General features: G+C 33.2%; 1 protein-coding gene and 1 long non-coding RNA gene across 2 annotated transcripts; both read right to left on the bottom strand.

Annotated features, from left to right (window-relative positions):
• Positions 1-743: 743 nt before the first annotated feature.
• On the bottom strand, positions 744-17,161 carry LOC123667905 (chaoptin). The gene is made up of 18 exons (XM_045601738.1): positions 16,900-17,161; positions 15,757-15,926; positions 14,867-15,019; positions 13,814-13,917; positions 12,983-13,081; positions 12,180-12,281; positions 11,744-11,888; positions 9,365-9,619; positions 8,722-8,894; positions 7,549-7,752; positions 6,819-7,053; positions 5,874-6,073; positions 5,390-5,474; positions 4,315-4,510; positions 3,398-3,475; positions 2,475-2,672; positions 1,777-2,044; positions 744-1,669 (listed from the first exon to the last, which is right to left on the bottom strand). Exons 1-18 carry the CDS (start codon positions 17,159-17,161, stop codon positions 1,234-1,236), a joined length of 3,363 nt encoding a protein of 1,120 aa, XP_045457694.1. The 3' UTR covers positions 744-1,233.
• A 5,660-nt stretch (positions 17,162-22,821) lies between these two features.
• LOC123667981 lies at positions 22,822-24,199 on the bottom strand. Its single transcript, XR_006745500.1, has 2 exons — positions 24,156-24,199; positions 22,822-23,228 (listed from the first exon to the last, which is right to left on the bottom strand). It is a non-coding gene; the product is annotated as an uncharacterized LOC123667981 (long non-coding RNA).
• Between the last annotated feature and the right edge of the window lie 2,301 nt (positions 24,200-26,500).

Here is a 26,500-nt window from a genome sequence, read left to right on the forward strand (position 1 = left end):
ATAACAGCATTGTATAGATATATAAACAATATAATCAAGTAACAACTTTATTAAAATTATTCTTAATCTTCGACTGACAGTGGAATGTATATAGTGACTTATAGCACAAGATACACATTAAAAAAAAGTGCTTTTTTAATTTTGTTGTTTAAATTTTAATAATATATACGTACGTGATACGTCTGAGTTTTAAGTATAAATTTTATCTTGTAATTTTCGTGCGTTATATACATTATACACGAAAATTAGATAAATAAATATGAGGAGTGAAATCGTATGTTTTAGCTGTTGCAAAAAAATAGGTTTATACAGTATACCAGCATACGAATAGCTGGTTTATTTATTAACTTATGAGTTTTATTGTTTTTATAATTTAATTAATTTAATATAACTTTTTAATTTCAATTAATTGTTCTTAAAGAGTTAACTCCAGTCACGTATCAGAGGTGATACACACGTTTTTATTTTTTATCTAATTTCTCTTGCACTACTGTGCACCGCGGTAACATCATTGGTCAACTGGTAGAAAGTTATTTCAGAGAAAAGTTACCATTTGTCAACGTTGTAACAATTTGTAACTATTTTTAAAGTGCAATAAATTATATATATATATATATATATATATATATATATATATATATTCCATTTTCTATTCATTTTTAACATTAAATAAAATTGTAAAAAGTATATAGGGTGTTCGACTCCCAACTGCGATCCTTCAAATGGGGGGTTAAAAAAAAATAAAAATAAAAATTATTTATTTAGAAAAAACGTTTACATAACATGATATCGTTGTTGGGACATCCTTTTAAGTAAGTGTTTTACCTGTGTCAGGATGTCCCGCTCTTCCATCATTCATACGTCATTCATACTTATAAAATAAAAACTTAACATTATCATGATTCAATCACAAAAAAGGGGAAGGGGGTTCTGTAGATGTTACACATCATGTTCCGTTATTTTTTTTAACGCGAAACGTGATCTATTACACCTACCCACCATTTGAAGAAACGCAGTTAGGCGTCCAACATAATTATATTTATAAAAATCTCAATAACTAATATCATAAGTCTTACATTAGGACGGAATGTAATTTACAAAAACTCTCATTTTATCTTAAACATTGAGCAAAGCAATACCTCATTCTGCTTAAATATAAAACAACATCGCTTACAAATAAGCAGGAAAACCACTTTGGCTGAAATATTCCGAAAAAAATTAATAAAAAAATACTCAAATATCTAAATCAGCCAATCTCCTGAAACAGACACCTAAAAATATACACAACGTTATCAAAATCGAATCGCTTACAAGCCCTAGCACACTATTACCGAAGAAGCTATATCGAACCTTCTTTCTTGACAACCTCCTTTTGTCAACTGTCAACTTTTTCGGCCACGATTCGAAATTTGACGGGACCTTTTGACATTGACTGTCAAAGAATTTGCGCGCGAAATTGTTTGAATTTTTCGCCTGTATGCATATTTCGCCGCCATTCTGTGTCGCTGTTTTGAAATCTTTATTGATAGGTATTGTTAGAGATCTGAGATTGTATGATATATCTTTGCTGTAGTGAAGTGTATTATTACGGTCTCTTATATATAGATAGAAGTCTGCGACGTCGTATGACGTTGCTACGTACCAGTGAGCGTATATCGATGTCTGCGAACTGTAAGAGAAATATTTAATTGCAAAATATATTTTGAACCGACTTCAAAATGAAGGTATATGCTTCAAAACCGACATAGTCACATAAAAAACAAACATAATACTCACTACTGTACATCTCGGAACAGTACGTCCGGTTCGCTCGTGAAATCGTATTCAGTATTGCCATAACTCCGTATTTTATCATTCAATTCAATGTTGCTAGCGCACAATAATCTTTCTTCGTCTAAATTTAAAAAGTTTTCATTTTCCAACGCCGGCGGCTCGGAACATGTTATATTTTTGTATTTTTCGTCTTTTTCTAATACAGATGACGGTAGTTTTTGTAAGTAATGCTTTAGTGGACGAGTGAAACAGTCGCATTTGAGTTTATTATCTGTAATAGAAAAAAAATATTATTTTGGGTTAATATTTTTTTTAATATATTACTTTCTATTTACCATAGACATAGGGTCACAAAACATCTTCAAGACTACTAAAACTCGTAAAAAATAAGCACGATAATAGGAAAAGTGAATTTATTAAATTTAATACGAAAATTCTTTAAAAAAATACCAATATTAATGTTCTTTTGTCATTTTTTTTTTTTTTTTTTTTTTGTTTGTCTATTTTCTTTTTCATAAATGATTTTAAATATGCTCACAGGCAACATTGGCTATTTTCAAAATTTCTGACCAGAATAATTCTCAGTGGGACACATATATAAGTTAGGATCAGTAATGATCTAACAGGTTTTCAATAACGCAGGTAAAAAAAACAAAGACAAAAAATTATTTTTTTGTTGTTGTGTATAATTATATATTTACCTTCAAAATACACATCCAAGTTGTAATCCCTTATCATTTTAACTATCTCCGGGTAGAAACTGCTGAGTAGGTTACTTCTTACATCTAAAACTTTCAAACGCTTCGCTTTCACTAAACTTTCAACTGGCAACACTTGGAAGGTATTGTTTTGTAAGTACATATGTGTTATGTTGTCTGGGAGGTTAAATGGTGTGTCCGCTGAAAAAATAACACTTCATTATTTTTGTCTTTTTTTAGTAAACGCCTAATATTTAAGGATCTCAAGTATGATATGGTCTCACAGCTGGACAAAATCTTCCTTTAAAAGGGGGGGAGGAATAGAAAAGTAATCACCCACCATTACAGTTTCAGACTTATACATGACTATTTCTTTTGTTTTGTGTCTTGTTACTTCAAAACCAGTAAAGATTTAAATATATACTAATATTTTAAGGAGGTAAAGTTTCTAACTTTGTTTGTATGTAGGGGGTAATCTTCGCAAATACTGATCCGCTCACGAAAATTCTTTTACTAACAGAAAGCTACACTATTCAGAAGTGATATAGGCTATATTCTATTCTGATTGAAAAAAAATTCAGTGAAAAATCTTGTATAAAATTCTCGTGTCACAGTGTTAGTTACAATACTACTCCGAAACAGTTGGACCGATTATTATGAAATTTTGTGTACATATCGGGTCTGAGAATCGGCTAACATCTATTTTTCATATAGCTAAGTTATAAGGGGGCTTAAGGGGGGTTAATAATATATATAGCAAAACAACGTTTGTGGCGTCAGCTAGTTTTAAATAAAATAAGCACTCGAAAACTCAAATAATCAAATAAAGCCCATACATACAAAAAATTTCGTTCACTTTTATTTAATTTTACTTATATTTAAATTATGTTTTAAATGGATAAAAATCATATTATATAAATACTTACACGTCCTCGATACTAAATCTGTCAACTGATTATTCGAAAGATCTATAACTTCCAAAGACGTCAAATTGCCGAGAACATCTAAAAAAGGTAATATTACATAATACATATCGTACAAAATATATTTCATTCTTCATTTAGTAAAACATCACAATTAAATAAATGACATTTAACTGAGGTAGGGCACAGGAGGTACCCTGCTCAAAATATAGAAAAATGAAAATGAAATTTATTAGAAACAGAAAATATTTTACAATTTCAGACATATAGTTGTAGTTACGTTATAAAATACAGACAAAACATATATATGTAAGGAAGCTCTATTTCTAATCTATTCATTACGTATTTCCTTAATCCTTTAATCATATTAATTTCTTTTTAAGTGCTCGCTTATACTATAAAGAACCTTATTGGTGTCTTTTAAGACTCTTGGATTCATAGACTTTATATGCTTATTTATTTTGTATATGCTTATTTTAAATATTTAATAATATATCTGTGCACTGAATTTTAAACCCCTGCCGCCTAAAGTAGGAAAGTCCTGTATCTTAGGAAATAGAGCAGCCAGACTGGGGAAGTACCTGGACCTTACAGAAGACCACAGCTAAATAATACTGTTTTCAAGCAGTGGTGTGTTCCTATGGTGAGTAAGGTGACCAGAGCTCCTGAGGGAATTGGGGGAAGGGTCGGCAATGCACTTGCGATGCTTCTGGTGTTGCAGACCTCTATAGACTACGGTAATCGCTTACCATCAGGTGAGCCGTACGCTTGTTTGCCGACCTAGTTTTATATATATATATATATATATATATATATATATATATATATATATATATATATTTAGTAATAATAAAACATTTACTACAAAAGGAAGCGAAATTGAAAACAGAAAGATTCATATGATAATGAAAAATACTTACTATTCCTAACATCGTTAATGTAATTATTCGAAAGATTCAACTTCTTCAATTTCTTCCCGCCAAAAGTAATGTCAAATGTCACAACAGGTATTTCGTTGTGACTCAGGTCGACTTCCATCAGTCTGTACGGTATCCAAGGACTAGCGGGAAACATCTTCTTAGTTAGAAAACCGAATTGATTGTGACTTAGATTTACCTGAAATACAAACGAAAATTATACAGTTATTACTTAGACTGCGTTTCGAAAAAATATAATTTTTAATTATTTACGGTATGGGTCTAATAATAATAAGGTCACAGTTTGTAAAATGATAGTTCATAAGTGATTTTGCAGTATACTTGGATAAAAAAATACATTTTAAATTCATAAAAAAAAAATTAAAAAAAATAATTGTGTTTGCTCGCAAACGAAAAAAAAACCGACTTCAATTACATTGACGAGTAAATACAGCGTAGATCGACGAAAACATAGTCAAGTAACTACGTGTTATCAAAGATTACTCAAAAAGTAGTGATCAGATCTCAATAAAATTTATATGTGACCACATGACAAACATCAGCTTTCGATTAAATTAAAAATTATCAAAATCGGTACACCCAGTAAAAAGTTATTGCGGATTTTCAAGAGTTTCCTTCGATTTCTCTTGGATCCCATCATCAGATCCTGGTTTTCTTATCATGGTCCTAAACTAGGGATATCTCCTTTCCAACAAAAAAAGAATGATCAAAATCGGTACATCTAGTAGAAAGTTATGCGGTATAATACAACGTAGGTCGACGAAAAAAGCGTCAAGTAAAAACGCATTATTAGATATAACTCGAAAAGTAGTTGTTAGATCTCAAATAAATTTAAATGGGACCAATTGGCACACACCACCTTTCGATTAAAAAAACATTTGTCGAAATTGGTCCACACGGTCAAAAGTTCTGATGTAACATACATAAAAAAAAAATACAGTCGAATTGAGAACCTCCTCCTTTTTTGGAAGTCGGTTAAAAAAACAGAAATATATACTAATGAAGTTTTAATTTTTGTACTGTCAACACATGTAATCAAAATTAAAATAAAATTTACCATTTCAAGTGACAAGCAGTCGTCTAAAAGACCATTTGTTTTGTTGTCTATCTTGTCCAACTTGTTGTACGACAAGTCCAGCCTCCTGTGATTCATATGAAAAACATTAAACACACAATTTGTATTAAAATTCTTACATATTTATAAATTGACAGTAAATTTTCTAAAAAATGTTTACTGTCCACCGACGAAAGAATAAACTCAAACGCCTCATCTGTGTAAAAAAAATTGTTTAGAAAAAAAAACGAGTGTACTTTAGACCAGACGAATGAAGTTAAACTCTCTACTCTCAGACTATTTCTATCTTCACTAACTTATATCTCCCTCTCAACTTCCGTTCACCTTACCCAATCACACTTTTCGTAACGTTCTCGTCACACATTCACCAGCTTACTCCCAAAGTCTAGAGTGTGTTGATGACAATTTTTTTTTTATATTTTAACTTCTGTTTTCACGTGATTAATATACAACCCTTGTAACTTACCTTAAAGCAACTAATCCTTTAAACGCCTCGTTAGGAATCTTCTCGAAGTAATTTCCTCGTAACGATAAATCCAGCAACTGTTGCATGCCATCAAACGTTTTAACACCTAAATCGGTCAACTGGTTGTACGACAGATCCAATTTGAATGTCGTCGGTAAATTACCAAAGGCGGATTTTGATAGGGTTGTTAAATTATTATACTGTGGACAGAGGATATTTATTTTACAGTTATAACGACCCCATATCTATAAGCAGGCATTCACAAAATACGTGAGATGTTTAAGGGGGGGATGGGGTCGAGTCAAATCTCATCTAATCTTACGTTGGAGAGGGGGGGTCTCGGCAAATATCACGCAATTTTTTTCTGATTGAAACAAAAAAAATTATACTATTTTGGTCCATTTAATCCAGATTGTACATGCTTAAGATTTAATCTTAAGAGTAATCGTGATACGATTAAGATCATTCACTAATTCGTTCGAAAGAAAACAATTTCAATAATAATCCAACGCGTTTACGTAAGAAAACCACATTTTGAAAAATCTCACGTGAGAGGGAGTAGGAAGGGACAGAAAATTTAAAAAAATACCTCACGTAATTTATGGACGCCCCCTAAGAAGAATAATGGAAAAAAATCGTATCATAAGTACGAGTATATGGATGAATCGTAAATTTTCTTTGATACTTTTTGATATTCTGGCAACACTGATTAATGATTTTTAGCTTACAATCAGTGTTGTCAATTTCAATAATTTTCAATTTAGGAATTTTTTGCAACCACTGTTGTATATTTAAATATTTATTTAGGTACATTTTTAGCATCCATCATTGAAATTTTAAACATGTTTTTTCTAACTATCATAATTATGATCTTTTTAAAACTAGCTTATTTTATATTTTATAAGAAATTTTAAATATATCCTATATCTAAAGTTAAAAACCTACCTGTAAATACAAATACTGCAAGCTAGTCAAGGTATTCAGTGCCTCCCAGGGCGGTTTAGTCAACCCGTTGGCCGACAAATCCAGCGACTGCAACGTTAGTAAACCAGCAAAGGAATCACTAGTCAACCGGTCTTCCAACTGGTTGTTCGACAAGTTGAGACGCAGTAACGCGTTCATAGTCGGCCAAGTGTTTACGCGGATTTCGGTCAAGTTGTTGTGTGCAAAGTTTAGTTCTCTGTAAATTTATTAAAATTGATATATTTCAGTTCATTTAAATATAATATTGTTTATACATATAATAAATATAGGTGTATTTTAACATTTTTAGTAAAATAAATTTAAATATGTTTTGGAAACATTTAATTTTATCATCATTTAACAGATTATATGTATAACAAAAAAATTTGAGAAAGCTTTGCTGGAAACGGAAATGGTATATCATAATGATATATATGTACGTACGCGAATAACATCCAAACGACTGCACTAAATCGGATGGCATTATATATGTACGAAATGTACGTACGCGAATAACATCCAAACGTCTGCACTAAATCGAATAGATCTTTTCTTATGCTTATTATTTTCAGGATAAAATTCGTAGTAGGAAAATTGAAAAATCTTGATATTTACGAAAAAAAAAATGGCAGTGCAAAGTTCGCCAAATAAACTAGTATTTATATAAACATAAAAATACCAAAATACTTAAAATTTAAAAAAAAATACTCACCCCAAACTAATGGGTATTTGAAAGATCCTATCTAAGGAATTGTAGCTAATATCCAAAAGCCTGCAACTAGCCAACTTTGCTAGACTGCCCCGCGACACGTCGGACAACTTGTTGTGCGACAGGTTTAGTTCTAGGATCGTCGGTATCGTACCGAACGTAGCGGGTTTGATTCGTTCCAATGAATTGTAACTTAAGTTGAGGAACCTAGAATATTTTTTTTAAAGTTTTAATACTACAAAGTTGACAAGGATATTTGTATTATATTGCTTTAAATAATCACTCATCATCAATCTTTGTGGGGTCTCCCCACCGTGCCTCGGAGAGCACGTTAAGCCGTCGGTCCCGGTTGTTATCATGTACACCTGATAGCGATCGTCACTCATATTAGGGAACATATCCGCCAACCCGTAGTTGAGCAGCTTAGGATTAAGCTCAAATTCTACATGGAGAAGCTTCTACGTGGAGAAAAGTCCTATGCCCAGCACTGGGATGTTACAGGCTGATTGCTCTTAAGTGCATTGCCATTTACTGTGTGTTGCCTCATAACTTTTTACTGATTTTCGATTATTCTTTTTTTAATTAAAAGTTAGTGCTTGTCATGTGGTCTCGTTCAAATTTGATCGAGATCGATCCCTACAATCCGTATTTACTTGACCATGTCTTCGTCTACCTACGTTGTATTACTTGTAAGCAAACAATTATAATCATCAATCAATTATTACAGCCTATATAGTCCACTGCTGGACATGGGCCTCCACAAGTTTACGCCAAAAATAACGTGAACTCATGTGTTTTGCCCATAGTCACCACGCTGGGCAGGCGGGTTGGTGACCGCAGGGCTGGCTTTGTCGCACCGAAGACGCTGCTGCCCGTCTTCGGCCTGTGTATTTCAAAGGCAGCAGTTGGATGGTTATCTTGCCATTGGTCGGTTTTATAAGTTCCAAGGTGGTAGCGGAACTGTGTTATCCCTTAGTCGCCTCTACGACACCCACGGGTAGAGGGGGTGGCTATATTCTTTACTACCGTAGCCACACAGTAAAATTACATATATGACGGCTTTAATTTTGAAACAACGTCAGCATGATTGACGGTCAATAAATTTTTCACTTATTTAGTGCGAATTATTCGCGCGGGTGTTGCTAGTTTGAAATATCATGCCATATACAACCTTACCTCAATGAAAACAAATTCTGAAAAACAGCGTTGTATATATCTGATAGGTTGTTATATGAAACGTCGACTGTGTGAAGTTCATACAGCTTAGGGAAGGCCGTTTTAGGTATCGTTGTGATCAAGTTGTGGGAGGCGTTCAGAACTTTTATTCCTGTCATGTTGTGGATTGGTATCTGGAATGAGGAATACGCGTATTTTCTATATAAAATGTTTAACTGGTAACTGAGGTTGTTGAAAAGGGGGATCCTGTGTATTTCTAGGCCTTTATTAAAGGTATATATATATATATATATACTAGGTCGGCAAACAAGCGTACGGCTCACCTAATGCTAAGCGATTACCGTAGCTTATAGACGCCAACAACACCAGAAGCATCGCAAGCGCGTTGCCGACCCAATCCCCAATCCCCCCAGGAGCTCTGGTCACCTTACTCACCAACAGGAACACAACACTGCTTGAAAACAGTATTATCGTCGACAATCGATGTAATTGAAGTCGATTTTTTTCGTTTGCAAGCAGATACAACTATTTTTGTATACCATTCGTGTATCGCATATAATACTAAGTATGTTTATCTTATACTTAATTATTTTTTTTATGAGAAATCAATCCTTAAACCATAAACCCAAAAAAATTTACCCACCTGACCCAAATCCGTGAACTCGTTATACGACACTTGGAACTCAGACGCGTATGTATTTTCATCAAAGGCACTCTTATGTATATCTTTCAAGTTATTATAACTTAAATCCAGTATCGTCATGTTGTTGCAGTTCTGAAAGGCTCCGGGTTCGATGCTCGACAGCGCATTGTGCGATATATTCACAGTTGCTAAGTATAGATCTGTGAACGCTTGCTTTTCTATAATTGTTATGTTGTTCTCTGCCAAATTTATTATCTGGAATTAAAAAAAATCATTATAGCTGACCTGGCGAACTGTGTACCGCCTTATTTTTTTGTTAAATATAATAATTACATATATTAAAATAAAATATAGCCTATCTTTCAAGTTAGATCAAACTGTAAACGGTGTGCAAATTTGATTGAAATCGGTTAAGTAGTTTAGGAGTCAAACAACTAAAATATTAAGATATTAACAAATCTACCAAATGTATATATTTCAGGCATGACTAACGTCACCAGACGTCCCGTTTTGAACGAGATCGTCCCGTTTTTCGGTTGCCCCAAAAGCCCGGAACGCAAAACTCTACCATTTTCTTGAAATGGCACAAAAATTTTGGGTATTTACCTACTTTATTTTTATATATAATTATTATATACTATTATTATATTTATTGTATTGTGTAATATATTTGTTCATAGATTTAAGTGGAAACTTTGTTGGCTTGTTTTTTTTTAATGCCTCATGAACTAATGTATTCTTTGTGCTGTTTGTTTCCCGATAAAGAGGAAAATTTTTTTAAAGTGGGTACAATATTAAAATACACATTATTAAAATAACTCAAAATCTACTCGTCAGATATTGATGACCTCAAATCGGTACATCCAGTAAAAAATTATGACGTAAACACACATAAAAATACAATCGAATTAATAATCCCCTTTTTTAAAGTCGATTAAAAAATTAATAAACCTTCTAGATAACGTAAAAATCCCGATGTCTCGTTTTAAGCCAGAAAAAAAGGGCCACGTTAGGCACACAAAGTATCTAGGAATTGTCGAAACGTTTGAACGACTGCTTCAAGCTAGATAATTCTGTTTTATTTATTACGTTTGTTATTTGCAAAAGGTTAGTTTTTATAGAACAAAAATGGCGCTGCGACGTTCGCCAGTTCAGCTAATTAATAATAGGACCTGGGTGACCGAGCTTAGCTCGGTATTTTTAGTAAATCGTGTTTTTTGAAAATCATATTTAAATACGAATTACATATTGATAAAATATGAATAATATTTTTCGATTTTATTTTTTTTAGAAAAAAAAGAAAAAAAAACGATAGTCGATCTAGAATACGTGAGGATTCGAACCATGATCTTTTCGGCCGAGCGCGATCGGCCGATTTCCCCTGAGCTATTACAACTTTATTGACAGATGCGAAATTTACCTTCTTATTCTAACGATATTGTAGCCATTTTTTCATTGCCTAAAAACAGGGATAAAACGACATTTTCTAAAAATGAATCCTAGCTAGATTTATTTATCTCCCCCGTAATCCCCTGTATACTCAATTTCATGAAAATCGTTGGAGCCGTTTCCGAGATTCAGATTATATATATATATACAAGAATTGCTCGTTTAATAGTATAAGATATACAAATAAATAAAATTGGAGTGTCTGTTTGTAATATTTAAATAACCGCTTTTTACTAAATGCATACGGTACATATACCAATATAACATTTTTTAATAATTTTTGTCTGTCTGTCTGTCTGTTTGTTCCGGCTAATTTCTGAAACTGCTGGACCGATTTTGACGAGACTTTCACTGGCAGATGACTGGTGTGATAAGGAGAAACTCTGCGAACTGAACAATAACTTTTTTGTTAAATTCCAAGCGGACGTAGTCGCGGACACAGCTAGAAATTATTATTAATACCCACATATATTGTAATACAAAGAGCAAATATTTTCTCACAGTCTCATCAAGCATAACAAAATAAAACCAAAACTTCTAATTTCACAAATTGCGAATAAATATATCTGTCAGATACAGCGGGCTTTAAAGATATAACTATTAGCGATATGACCGCCTCTTTAGTCTGTTTAGCATGTACCAGTGGTTCCTGTGATTAGCGCATTCAAACAAACACTTCAGCTTTATAATATTAGTATAGACAATATAAACTATATAATAATAATAATAATATACTTTATTGTACATTTAAATAAAGAACAAAATTTACATTACAAGCAATTATAGTAACAAATTGTACAACCAGGCGATCTTATTGCTAAAAAGCAATCTCTTCCAGACAACCTGATAGTGTAAGGGATATTGCTTTTCAGTTGGGGAGGTGGTATATAAATATATAAAATATATATATAATACAGTATAATATCACACCTCAGCATATTTAACAGCCTGGAACATCTGGTAGTCGACTTTTGTGATGAAATTTCGCGCCAAGTCGACCGTACCGATCCTCGTCACCGCCGAGAACGTTCCTCTACCGATATCTGATATTTGGTTATCTTGGAGATACAGGCGTCTGGGAAACGGATAATAAATTTACAATTATAAATAAACAAAAAACGAGTGCGAAGTTAAACTTCTGTAGCTCATCTACTTTATATCTCCCTCTCGAATTTCGTTCGCTTCGCCCGATCACGCTTTTCGTAACGCTCCCGTCACGCATCCACGAGCTCACTCCCCAAGTCAAACGTGCGTAAGGAAGTTTGACTTCGAAAAAAATATCCCTCCCAATTACCACACTACTAGTATACCATGACTTCACTAGAATTTGACATAATAAAGTGCAAAATACAAAAAAAAATCATACCTCAAAAACCTCATTCCCTTAAAACTGTTCGTGTCCAATTTCTTTATTTTATTATTGTCCAAATGTACAACTTTTATTACCGTGTTCCTTGCGAACATTCCTCTGAAAAAAGAAAACAATTTTAACTGATGTAGAGCACAAGAGGGTGTCTCCGTGGGTGTCGTAAGAGGCGACTGAGGGATAACACAGTTCCGCTACCACCTTGGAACTTATAAAGCCGACCGATGGCGGGATAACCATCCAACTGCTGGCTTTGAAATACACAGGCCGAAGACGGGCAGCAGCGTCTTCGGTGCGACAAAGCTAGCTGGTCACCAACCCGCCTGTCCAGCGTGGTGACTATGGGCAAAACACATGAGTTCATGACATTTTTGGCGCAAACTTGTAAAGGGCACAAGTGGTCCAACAGTGGACTGCGATAGGCTGAAGTGATGAAGTGATGATCACTCGATGATAGTTTTATTATTATAAATTACTAATTACATAAAGTGTACTAATGAAAGACATTATATACACAGGTTGATTTATGGTTATAGAAACTTTATTCTCATAAAGAATTACAACAAATTCAATTACATGAGAAATTCAACTATATAAACAATTTGTAATTTATAACATAGTATTACTGCGAGTCCAACACAAAGGAAAAAAAATTAAAACTAAAGTGGGTAGAAATTCAACAATCAGTTTACACAGCGATCGAATGCGTGGAATATACATAGATCAAACACAGATCAGAAGTGGCATGGCATTTCAGGACACTTATTATAAAGCCAGACATTTACCTACATATAAAAAATTACCTTGGTATATCCGGCAGTTGGTTGTGACTCGCATTACACCATCCCAATTTTGTTAGATCACCGATGTGACTTCCGTCTAATTTCGTCAGATTATTGAAACTGAAAAAGATATTACATTAAGATTATTTCATCACTGTATAAGCTGTTTTAATAATATAGATAGATAGTTCCAGAGTTTTAAGGGTCCTCGATTTTTTGGCTTTCTTAAGTTTATGGTGTTTTAGAGGACTACTTGTAACAGTATACCAGAGCGGTTGTTGAGAATTATGTTTCGTTAGTCGTACTACAATCGTGTGGTCTAATGCACACTCGCTTCAGCCTGTAATATCCCCCTTCTGGGTACAATCAGGTATACTTGATAACAACCGGTACCGACGGGTTAACGTGCTCTCCGAGGCACGGTGGGGAGACCCACAGGGACAGCACAAACACCCAGACCACGGCAAACACCTGTATGGCCAATACAAATGTTTGTCATGTGCGGGGATCGAACCCGCAACCGCTGGCGCAACGGGTACAATCCATGGCTGTGACCGCTGCGCCAACGTCACTGTTAATTTTTTTTTTTTTTTGATAATTACACATAGAAATAATGTGTATATAAATATATAAATACAAATATACCCACGAAATAGAAAGCACGGCCACTACCAAATTTCGCCAACGGGCTAGTAAGAAAAAATTAAAATTAAATTAATAAAAAAAATATGGCTGTACAAAGTTCAGTCAGCTAGTAAAAAATAAAATCATAACTATTTTAGATTCTAAGTCCTGTGTGAGGGGTTCTCCGTATGACTCATACGAAACATTAATTAAAATAACAATAATTACCTCAAATCCAAAACCTCTGTGTCTCGTAGTCCCCTTAATTGATTTCTCTTCAAATTAACTAATCTGTTACCGTGTAGATCGAGTGTTTTTAGTTTTTTTAAGTGCTGAAAAAAATTAGAAAAAAATTCAGAGCTAAATACAATAAACACTATTTTTTGAATTTTATTCCCAAACAGTAATTTTATTATAGATTGTACAATCTGACAAAAAAAAAATTATCATAAAAACTTATTAAAATATAAACCGCGTGCAAAAAATTATAAAAAATACATTACTTATAGTACAACATTATTACATAGAGATGTATTTTTTAAATTGAAAACAATAATCACCTACAAAAAAAAACGAGGGTATTTTAGTAAATTTACTTAACACGTTAAACGCCGCCTTGATTTATTAGTTTTTCTATTTGGGCCATGGGGGACACCATGTAGTCGACACACAATTGTTCCGTTGGTGCCGCGGGGGAGACCACATGACCGCGAGCCAGAATCAACTCAAAAAATATGACTTAGAAAAAAAAATGTCATATAGTGTAAGGACAATAAGTTAGATCTTTGAGAATGGGCATGGTAGTGCAATCAAAACTTATCATAAAATGTTTGTAAATAAGGACTTTTAAGCTGGCCCCGTGGACTAAACAAGTGAGGCCCAACTGGTCCCCCATGGCGTTCAACGTGTAGTACTTCTAAATATTTAAAAAATACAAAACTACCAAATCTAATAGATGATCGAAATTAAACCGTTCGTAAGGTTATCTCAATATGGGAACCAGGCATTAAGGAACAAGACCGATTCCTACATTTATATAATTGTTTTCTCGCAAATAAAAAAAAAACAGTAAAAAGTTATGCGGATTTTCGAGAGTTTCCCTCGATTTCTCTGGGATCCCATCATCAGATCCTCGTTTTCTTATCATGGTACCAAACTAGAGATATATCCTTTCCAACAAAAAAAGAATTATCTAAATCGGTCCATAAACGACGGAGTTATCACCGAACATATAGAAAAATCCTTCTTTTTTGAAGTCGGTTAAAAAACTTTTAAACTTACTTGAAAGGCCTCGACCGGTATGTCAGATATCAGTCCGTTTATGAGACGTAGCACTTCTAACCGACCGACAGCTAGACTACCGGCGAACATATCCTTACTGAGTGAAGTCATGCGATGTCCATCGATTGATAGGATAGTTAGGTTACCTAGAATCTGGAAACGGCAAAAATTTTATTTGGTGGGACATTGGGATATTCTATCTGGATACTCATTACTGTTTTAACGGCCTGATCCAGTGGGAATTATGGGATATAAAGTACCTACAGGTTGCCATGTGACATTCCTTTATCTTATTTGAATTTCAGAGGCAGATGTACAGACACATTGATAAACATTTAAAAACACTTTTAATTCATCATCATCATCAGCCTATTACAGTCCACTAATGATGAAAATGACGTAAGTGTCCCCCAGGGTAAGCCACAAAACCCGATCACCCACTTTAGCCATCTAGTCAGTACCAGCTACCCTCTTCAAGTTGTCGGTCAATCTGGCATCCAACACTATATTTGCCGAGCCATAGCCTCCATTCGAGAACCTTCTTGCACCACCGACCATCGGTTCTACGACAGATGCGATCAGGTCTTTGCCACTTCAGATTGACTTCCAAACAATTAAATACAACCTACGATGAATTACAACTTGAATCTTAAAGATCTAATTAATCATTCGAGGAGAAACAGCTCCTACTGACCTATTCTACCACCCGCTGTCGAAGTCTATTTGTATCGTTATCCGTCAAATAGCGTTATCCACAACTAGGCTCTTAGTAATCACATATTATTATCATTCATAATATCTTTCACATTTATAATATTAAGTAGTTTTGGCGCACGTATAGTAGTATTTACTTATAGCTATATTTTCGTCCTTTGTTTTTAAATTATTACCTTAACAGCCTCCTTAGGAAACTGACTGATCTTCGTATTGACCATGTAAATTTCCTGTAAGGTCCTGTTCACACCGGCGAACGCGTACTCATCTATCGACTTTATAGGAGTGTCGATTATGTGTAACGTCCTTACTGTTGACCTGTGGAGGAGTGGGCCGAATAGGTGTGCTGGGGACAAAAATAAAATATATATACGAACACCGGAAATACTTTATAATTATGCAATTGCGCTACCCGGTCTGGGTGTCTGTCCTTATGGGTCTTCCATCATGCCACGGAGACCACGGAGCTTATCGATCCCGGTTGTTATCATCGACACCTGATAGCGATCGTTACTCATAGTTGAGAATATATTCGCCTACCCGCAGTACAGCAGCGTGGTGAATTAAGCTACGATCTCCATTTTGTCCATGTAGGACAAAAAGGCCTATGCCCAGCAGTGGAATGTTACAGGCTGAATCAACAAACAAAAAGCTGATAGCTCCGACTGGACTTTACTTCTATAGAATGATTACCGTTGTATTTAAAGAATATATCTGTCTCTTTCTCGCAAGAGAAGTTGCGCGGTAAAACGTCATTCAAACCGTCACTGATCAGCTTTGTTTCACACGATAGCATATTTTTTTTCATATCATTGACCTTGTATATTTTTTGGGAGTAAACTCTAATATGTGTAACTCACACACACGGTCGTCTGTTCCTAAGTTAAGCTTGTATAATTCCTATGTTAAAGGTAACAGCCGGCTGATATACACATTTTAAATACACATTTACATACGCTTCAGCCCGCAATATCCCGCAGCTGGGCATAGGCGTCTTTCCCCATGTAGGAGAAGGATCAGAGCTTAACCTACCACGCTGCTTGCTTTGCTGCTCGGGAACGACGGCTTAACGTGCTCTGCGAGGCACGGTGGGGAGACCCACAAGGACTGCACAAACACCCAGACCACGGCAAACACCTTTATGGCCAATACAAATATTTGTCATGTGCGGGGATCGAACCCACAACCGCCAGCGCATTACATTTACATAACTCTAGCGTAAATCGAACCCACAACCCCTTGAGCATAAAGCAGGGTTAGCTCACTGAACCAAAGGGCTAATTTACTAGACTATACTGTAAAAATTTTTATATACTTACAGATTTTGCACTCTTTTATTTCCAATCTCTCAATTGGCAGCCCCAAGCTAGCTATATTCCCCAGACCAACGCTCATGACCGCTAGCCCTGTGTTCTCACACTTTATATGTAGCCCTTCATCTGTCCCTTTCTGACATATGCACGGGAACAGGAGAGCGTTGTCTGTCTCTTTCGGACAAGGGTATACTGGTCCGGGGGGGATATATTCTGAATTTAGGTTCGGTAAAATTATTACGAATACGAAAAAAATGAGCGTTGCCATTGTGATCTGAAAAGAAACATTTTTTTTTAAATATATATATCTATTACAATACGCAAAAAACTTTCAAAACATTTCAATTATAAATAAACTTAAATGAAAACATTTATTTAGCCATAAGGTGATTGTCAAAATTACATCTTCTGAAAGCAATTGTGTTTGCTTGCAAACGAAAAAAACCGACTTCAATTAACACTACCGAGTAATACTATGTAGGCAGTGGGAAAATAATGAATCAAATATGTATTATTAGAGATAAATCAGAAAGTACTTAATCGAAATCAGATCTCAATCAAATTTGAATGGCAATTCATGAAAAGCACTAGTTTTCGATTTAAAAAAAGGATCATCAAAATTGGTACACCAAGTAATACTATATAAGGTAATATACATAAAACAAATATTCGAAACGATTACATAATTATTTTTTTGAAGTCATTTGCAATAACTGTTTGCTAGCAAGCGAAAAAAAACCGACTTCAATTACATCGACAAGTAATACGAGGTAAATAAACAAAAAAAATTAACAAACGCACTAGTCGTCACTACGATTTTCGAGAGTTTTCCTCGATTTCTCTGGGATTCCATCATCAGATCCTGGTTTCGTTATCATGGTACCAACACCCTTGGGATATCTCTTTTCCAACAAAAAAAGAATTATCAAAATCAGTTCATAAGCGACGAAGTTATCCCCGAAAATACATAAAATATGTACATATATATATTGAATTGGTCGAATTGAGTCCTCCTTTTTTGAAGTCGACTAAAAAAATCACTAAAAGTCAAGATACAAACTATTCAAAAACAACACTTTAGCATTGCTTACATCAGGTAACCGAGTGTTAACAACCATAAGTTAATTACAATATTCTAGTAACTGAGCTAATCCCTAGTTTCTCAGCAGATATCACCTTACTATTATGTCATAAACTTTATAATTACAACAAATAACTTAACGTGTGATTAAAATATATCTAAAATGTAGAATTTTTTTTTTTTTTTTTTTGAATAATAACCCAAAAAAGTAAATTTTTAAAAAAAGTTTTAGAATTAGGCCAACAAAAATATATATTAATAATATTATTTAATAATGTAACTAACTTTTTACCTTATAACACTTCGAAATTTGATAGTTTCACTTTTAACTATAATGAAGTAATCAAAACAAAGTTCCTTTGAGGCCTAGTTCAGTAAAATATTTTTTTTATTTTAATTTTGTTGAGACTACCTTACTAGTATAAGGTCAAAGAAATAGTGATTTATTAATCAGTTGTAATATTATAATTACATAGTAGTTGGGGATTCCCCACATCAACATTCATAGGTTTTTCCGAAAGGTTTTCCAAAGTTGGTAATAATTTAAAAAGTACTAAATATAGGAACTTTTTATTATTTTTATGTATAGTATAAATTTATCAGTAATTAGTAATTTATAATAATAAAAGTATCATCAAGTGATCATCACTTCATCACTTCAGCCTATCGCAGTCCACTGTTGGACCACTTGTAGCCTCCACAAGTTTGCGCCAAAAATGGCGTGAACTCATGTGTGTTGTGCATAGTCACCATGCTAGGCAGGCGGGTTGGTGACTGCAGGACTGGCATTGTCACTACGAACGCTGCTGCCCGTCATCGGCCTGTGTATTTCAAAGCCAGCAGTTGGATGGTTATCCCACCATCGGTCCGCTTTTTAGTTCCAAGGTGGTAGTGGAACTATGTTATCCCTTAGTCACCTCTTAGGTCACCACAGGAAGAGAGGGAGTGGCTATATTCTTTACTACCGTAACCACACAGCAGAACCAAGTGATATTCTAATTTTATTCTATTAAAATAAAAATGTGTACGTGACTCCTATATGTTCATAATAATAATACACTTTATTGTACACCAAAAACAGAAATAATACATAGCAATGAAAGAAAAAAAAATTTAACAATATATTCATTAGGTACAAAGGGTGGCCTTATCGCCTAAGTTAAGTTTGTTAATTGTATGTAATTCTTAATTTTTTATAATATAGTATTTTTTTCATCATATATCACGCTCATTGTACATAATAAGATAATTGGTACTTTTAGCATTTCCATCCACAGTTTTTTGATCTATAGAGCATTAAACTGTTTCTTCTTGAAATAAAAAACAGTACGACTTCTTATAATTAATTTAATACAAATAAATGACGCAATAATATATGTATTTCATAATTTAAACATTTAAAATGAACATAAGGATCTTTATAATATTGAATTTTCGTAAATATTAAATCAAAATTAACAAAAATCTACGCGACATTTTTTTCCAAGGCTGTTCTTGCCAAGGAAGTATTATAATAAAAAAATATAACAAGTAATTCTCATAAGCATTACAAGGCCAGTTGAACAAGTTGCGTTGTTTTTGAAGTCATTGCTATTTGATTGACTAGTATTACCATATTCATTAACAGTTCAATTTATTTAGAATCGTCATTTGATTTTTGTTTTCAAGGTACGACTTCATCAAAACTATATATATATATATATATGTATAATTAAAAAAGTTGAAATACTTGAGACTGAGGACTAAGTTTAAACAACTTTCACTTCTTAATAAAGTTATTATATAACGTTACCTGCTTCTTTTTTTAATTATTACAGCAATCACAATTATTTGTCTACTGCAATTAATGTTTAAAATTATTTAATACACAATATTTGCGAAAATATAAAACATTTTTATAAGAGAAGCAAAAACACAGCCCACTCCATAGCGAGAAACACGGAACTGTCAAATTTTCTAATGTGTCAAATTGATATTCAAAATATGTAGTGATTTCATGTAAATTAAAATTAATAATAACGGTTTTTTAAATCCGGTAATAAAGGTTATGACAATTTTTAAACCTTAAGAGTTTGAAATTATTCATCATTATTTATGTGTAACAATAAGTGGATGACTTTAATTTATTATTAATATCATACGCCGGTTCCTTACCACCGTCAACGTGCCAAGTCTACTTGAGCCGATTGGTATTGCAAGAGACGATAGCAAGAGATCGGACGGTATGAGTTTGATTTCATGGATGTTGGGCCGGATGCTCCCATTTAGTGTCGAGATCTTTGGTCCGTGGGGTCCTAGCGCTATAAGACTTTTTAATGAAATAGCAAAAAGATTATTCGACGTCACAGGAGACCGAAGAGCTGGCAGCTACCTCGGACAAAGAATTAGTCTAGCTAATCAAAGGGGTAACGCTGCCAGTATCTTCGGAACCTTACCTAAAGGGACTACTTTTAATAATATTATTTAGTTGTTATATTTTATACTAGCTGACTCGGCAAACGTTGTCTTGCCGCTAAACGCTATTTAAAAATAGGGGTTGTTGGTAGAAGGGTGAAAATTTAGGGTTGTATGTACTTTTCAACGCCAAATCATAATAAAATAAAAAATAAATAATTTATCTAAAAATTAAAAAAAAATAGGGGTGGACTACCCTTAACATTTAGGGGGATGAAAAATAGATTTTATTCAATTTTCAGACCTATCCGATATGCACACAAAATTTCATGAGAATCGGTCAAGCCGTTTCGGAGGAGTTTAACTACAAACACCGCGACACGAGAATTTTATATATTAGATAATTTTAAAGTTATATGCTTCCAATTTAGAATCAAAGTCTGTCATCATTCTAGTCAGTATTTCTTCCACTCGGAATTGATTATTATAACATTAATCTGTAAATAATAAGATTTCATGTTTCACGTTACCTTTCCACTATCGTAATATTTCTTTGAAATTAAAATAAAGAACAATATATATTTTAAAAATATATAATATTCTATAAATAATATTACATATTAAAAAAAATGAATCGATTTCATGACTTCTATTGCGTCTGTGAAGCACAGTTAATTTTACACAGCTAAAACCTTATTTTAAAGATCTCATTTTACTTTCTATTTTAAAGTCATTATTGACATTTACAACGAAAATGATTTTTTGTACAATATATTGAAACATTCCAATTAATTCCGTTACATAAGCTATCATATACAAAAAGACATGGCGCCTAAGAAAAAAAAGAAACCGCCTGCGATACGTTGCGATGAAATCCAGGGAGAAAGGTTCCATGCGCCAACTGAGGATGTCTTTACCCATAATTGGTGGGAGGTATTCTGCTTTCCATACATTCTATGTGGTAGACTGTGGGATTGCTTTGTATCCCTCTGCTCAGGAACGAACCAATGCCTTGTTTATTGGATGATGATACAGTGGATCGTCTGTAAAATTACTAAATTGACAACACCAGATGCTATAGTATTCCCGTACTATTTTTACATGTTTTGCCAAGTTATATTACTTACTCTTTTCTTTGTTTTCCTCTGGATTTTCTTCGGCAAGAGTGTTGTGATACCATATTTTGAATCTTTTTACGTCGCTCTATCCGGTAAGGACACTACTTCAACAGTCAACACAACTCGTTTGTCGTTTAGAAGGTACTGTTTCCGTAAAAGTGATATATTTAACAGTTCTTTAGACAATTCGGCTGGATATATTGAAATAAAACATTCAACTTCTGTATATGTGATTACAATGTTAGTTAATTATTTTATAAATGATATAAATGTTTGAAAATGTGTTTTTCCATGTTACGACATTAATGTCACACATCTTTTAATTTTGTCTATTTATAAAACGTTACAGTCGATTTATATTTAAAATTAAATAATCATAATTTGAAATAATCAAACTGTTCATAAATTGTATGATGTTTTAATATAAATCCTATTAATCGTCATGAAAATTTCGCCATAATCTGTAATGCCAATTACATGAACATGGAGCATAGAGAAAAGGAGAACGATCGCCATAGAAAATAGTGTCCCGAAAATATCGACGAAATAGCGTAGCGCTGCGATCGCTAAGTTGCCTCAATAAAAGCGCGGGCTGTTGTGCGCTAATTTGAACTGATCTATCAAGTCTATCAACGTTTAGTCCGATCATTTTATTAGACATTCGAAGGTGCATAAATTCCTAACAAGCTGAAAAACCGTTTCTGAGCTACAACAATTCAAAAAGTTGTAAAAGTTGTTATCGTCATAATATACACACGTTTCTACGCTTTTCAGATGTTGTTTCGAATTTACACTGGCGTATAAATTAAGAGACTGGGTTTCATTTTACCTGATATCATTTTAGTTTTAACTTATGTATATTTTAAGTATAAGTTACAATGACCGATAGAAAAAATAATCAACATATATAACAACTCCAGAGACAAGATTATACACTTATATACTGGTATAGATACGCCACTCAGAAATTAAAATTGATGTATCACGACCTTCCCCACCAACAGATGGCGTGCACATACAATTTTATTTCTATAATACTACAGATGGCGCTGTTTATTTCTTTTTTACCAGAATGATTATTATGTACTGTATGTACTTTTCACTTTTTCCATTTATTTATTAATATAAACAGTTTGTATCAATAAATTGGTGGAAATAGTGTGAAAAGTATTTTATATCTATTTATCATTAATTTTCATCAAAAAGTAACAAGTATGTACATTAAGAATATTTAATATTTTTTTGTGTTACGTATTAAAATTTTGATTTCAAATTAATTCTATTTTACCTAATATTAACAGAAAATCGAGGGAAAAATAAAACACCAGTACCATATAGAATTTATAAAACTGTTGTTTATTTTCGTCTTTTATTATTATAATCGGATTGGTCATTCCTATCAAAATTTGAACATTTTCCATTTAATAATCGATTTAATCCCAGGCACCAACTGTATACAATCACCTTAATACAAAGATTGCAAATAAAATCAACCAAATCAACTCTGTCTCTCACAAGTTATTATGTTATATGCTTACTTATGTTCAATATAGGGACAGTATTCCTCGTCAATCGTCTGCTTGATGATTTGAAGTACTCCTCAAAATGTTTGTGGCATATACGAATGGAATTGTAAATATAATTGTTTCCTTTTTCTTGAATTGTATTGTCAAGTACAGATTTCTATTGGTCAAACTTCTCTGTATGAGGATATTCCCATTTGGGAAAGCGATGTAAAGGTCCTGAAAATTTTTAATATTCTTAAAATATTGCTTTATACATAAAAGTGATACTAAAGACACATAATAATGAATTCTAAATGCAATGAAAGGAATAAAAAGAGTTAATTATTACGTCTATTTAATTAAGGGTGTGATTTAAACAGTTTGCAATGTATTTGTATCTTTGCTAGCAAAAAAATATTATTGGTTAGCTAGTAGTTGGGCAGCAACATATAGTCAGCAAATATTTCTAAATCAGTTTGCAATTTTTATTGTCTCTGAACAGTATATAGTACTTTTTTTTTGTACAGCCGAATATATGTAAAAGCAGCAATGAGTGACTCATGTTAATTTAAATTTTGGTAAGCACTCAAGAGACTAAGCAAAAATTTAATTTTGTGCTGGTAATATAAGCCTTAAAGATAATAATGCCTAAATTAGAACAAAAAAATTCCAAAGAAAGGGATCCCTATTTAGTAATATTGGGATAGTGTCATATATATAGCTTTATTTTTATAATTATCCTACCCACTTTTAACGAAAACTTGATTTTGAAAAAAAAAACAATCTATTTTTATTACTAACCAAAATTTAAATATGAATGCCAATCAATCCTGCTGACCAAATAATTATTTTGCAGTATGAATATTTATTTTGCAGATACATAATAAGACAAGCTGCCTGCTTATGTTTAAATTACTATTATTATGATTTTATAAAGAACGAAAATTGCAGCCTGATTTTTATTATGGCTAAAAAAATCTTTGTATGCTGGCCAAATGATTTATAGGCTGTTTTTTTTTTTTGCTAGCCAAATTTTAAAATGGCATACAAATTAATTACTTCTCTTTTATAAATAATTTTACTAAGTCGAATATTACTCTTGGTATAATACTTAATGTCTAAATACGGCTTTGAAACGTTTCTTTAAATAATTGGATTACTCACCATCGATATCACATTTGAAATAAGCTGGTTTCGGCATCTTAAAAAAACTTTATCAAAATTGCAAAAATTGTAATCCGTGTATTAGAGAGCCAAGTTATCGGTCATGCAATCAGTCCGGGGTCCAAGTAACAAGTCAGGTGATGTCGTAACACGTAGAAGATCAATAATTGTGTTTGCTCGCAAACGAAAAAAAACCGATTTCAATTACATCGACGAGTAATACAACGTAAATCGACGAAAAAATAGTCAACTAACTACGCGTTATCAAAGATTACTCAAAAAATAGTTATCAGATCTCAATAAAATTTATATGTGACCACATGACAAATATCAGCTTTCGATTAAATTAAAAATTATTAAAATCAGTACACCCAGTAAAAAGTTATTGCGGATTTTTAAGAGTTTCCCTAGATTTCTCTGAGATCCCATCATCAGATCCTGGTTTCCTTATCATGGTACCAAACTAGGGGTATCCCCTTTCCGACAAAAAAAGAATTATCAAAATCGGTACACCCAGTAAAAAGTTATTGCGGATTTTCAAGAGTTTCCCTCGATTTCTCTGGGATCCCTTCATAAGATCCTGGTTTCCTTATCATGGTACTAAACTAGGGATATCTCCTTTCCAACAAAAAAAAGAATTATCAAAATCGGTACATCCAGTAGAAAGTTAAGCGATATAATACAACGTAGGTTGACGAAAAAAGCGTCAAGTAAAAACGCATTATTAGATATAACTCGAAAAGTAGTTGTTAGATCTCAAATAAATTTAAATGGGACCAATTAACACACCACCTTACGATTAAAAAAAAATTGTCGAAATCTGTCCACACGGTCAAAAGTTCTGATGTAACATACATAAAAAAAACAGTCGAATTGAGAACCTCCTCCTTTTTTGGAAGTTGGTTAAAAAGTCCGTAAAGAAGCCAAAACGTAGAAAATAACACAATAAAATTAAATCACAACGAACACCGAACAAACAGAGACACAGATTATGTATTACTACGTAATGAATCGATTTTTTAAACCGATATGTTGTAATCGATGCAATGAATCGATATTTCACCCTTGAAAATCGTCATTCGATTTTTTATGTTTTGGTAAAAACTATAAAATTATTTACAATTAGCTGAATGTACTCGTAATATTACGGTGTTGCCTGTTAAAGGGTTAATTACTCAAAAACTTGCGAAATAGTATAGTATAGTAGTGTATCCTCTTTCTCGGTTCATTCACTATATACTCTTCATATTTTTAGTTTCTATTTGCTGTCACTCACTCGTCTCTTTCTCTATACATCCTCATCTTTTATGACAATTTACCCTCAAACAAAAATCACAAATACCAAACAAAAACTTATTTACAAAACATAATTATTGAACCAAAGATTGATTTCAGTCGGCAGAGCCTTAAATCCTTTCACTGCTTCCTTTATATCTTCAACCGGAACCACTGAAATAAATATTTTATGATCTTTCTCTACCCAACCGACTGACCGATAGCGAAGTAACTGCATTTATCGAAATCGAAAATGGACGACAAAGAACTAATTGAGTTTGTACGATCATGTCCAGCTTATAAAAATTATTTATTGTAATGAAACTTATTTATCGACGTATGGGAGAAATCTAATAGTTATTACTGAAATTGATGTGAATAAACAATGAAAGTGAGAGATTATTTTTTTATTGTTAACCGAATTAAAAAAAAGGACGAGGTTACACGAATCGACCGTTTAAAGATATATTATTTTTATGTATGTTCGGGGATAACTTCGTCCTTTATGAACCGATTTTGATAATTCTTTTTTTGTTGGAAAGGAGATATCCGTGGTGTGGTACCATGATAAGAAAACTAGGATCTGATGATGGGATCCCAGACAAATCGAGGGAAACTCTTAAAAATCCGCAATAACTTTTAACTGGGTGTACCGATTTTGATAATTTTTAATTTAATCGAAAGCTGATGTTTATCATGTGGTCACATATAAATTTTATCAAGATTTGATAACTACTTTTTGAGTAATCTTTGATAACGCGTAGTTACTTGACTATTTTTTCGTCGATCTACGTTGTATTACTCTTCGATGTAATTGAAGTCAGTTTTTTTTCGTTTGCGAGCAAACACAATTATTTGACATTGTAAGTGCCGATTCCTACACTATATTTTAAGTGATGACCATTTTCAACTAATACAATTCCACTGAAGTTTTTACTCGTAGATACCCTCACAGAATTACAACCTTCAGCTGTAGCAGTGTTGACAGATTTTAAAACCAACCTTGTTTCGAAATCAACAAACTTTTATCTTAATTAAATACCCATATGCGTGGGTGCTCAGTACCAGTC

Source organism: Melitaea cinxia, chromosome 29, assembly GCF_905220565.1.
Source record: "Melitaea cinxia chromosome 29, ilMelCinx1.1, whole genome shotgun sequence".
NCBI classification, from domain to species: domain Eukaryota; kingdom Metazoa; phylum Arthropoda; class Insecta; order Lepidoptera; family Nymphalidae; genus Melitaea; species Melitaea cinxia.

Coding starts and splice junctions, on each gene's coding strand:
- LOC123667905 (XM_045601738.1), bottom strand. CDS start 17,161: ATGGCAACGCTCATTTTTTTCGTATTCGTAATAATTTTACCGAACCTA. Junction 11,889..12,179: donor AAGGGAATGAGGTTTTTGAG/GTATGATTTTTT, acceptor TCCGTTTCCCAG/ACGCCTGTATCTCCAAGATA. Junction 1,670..1,776: donor CTGTTCCGAGATGTACAGTA/GTGAGTATTATG, acceptor TTTCTCTTACAG/TTCGCAGACATCGATATACG.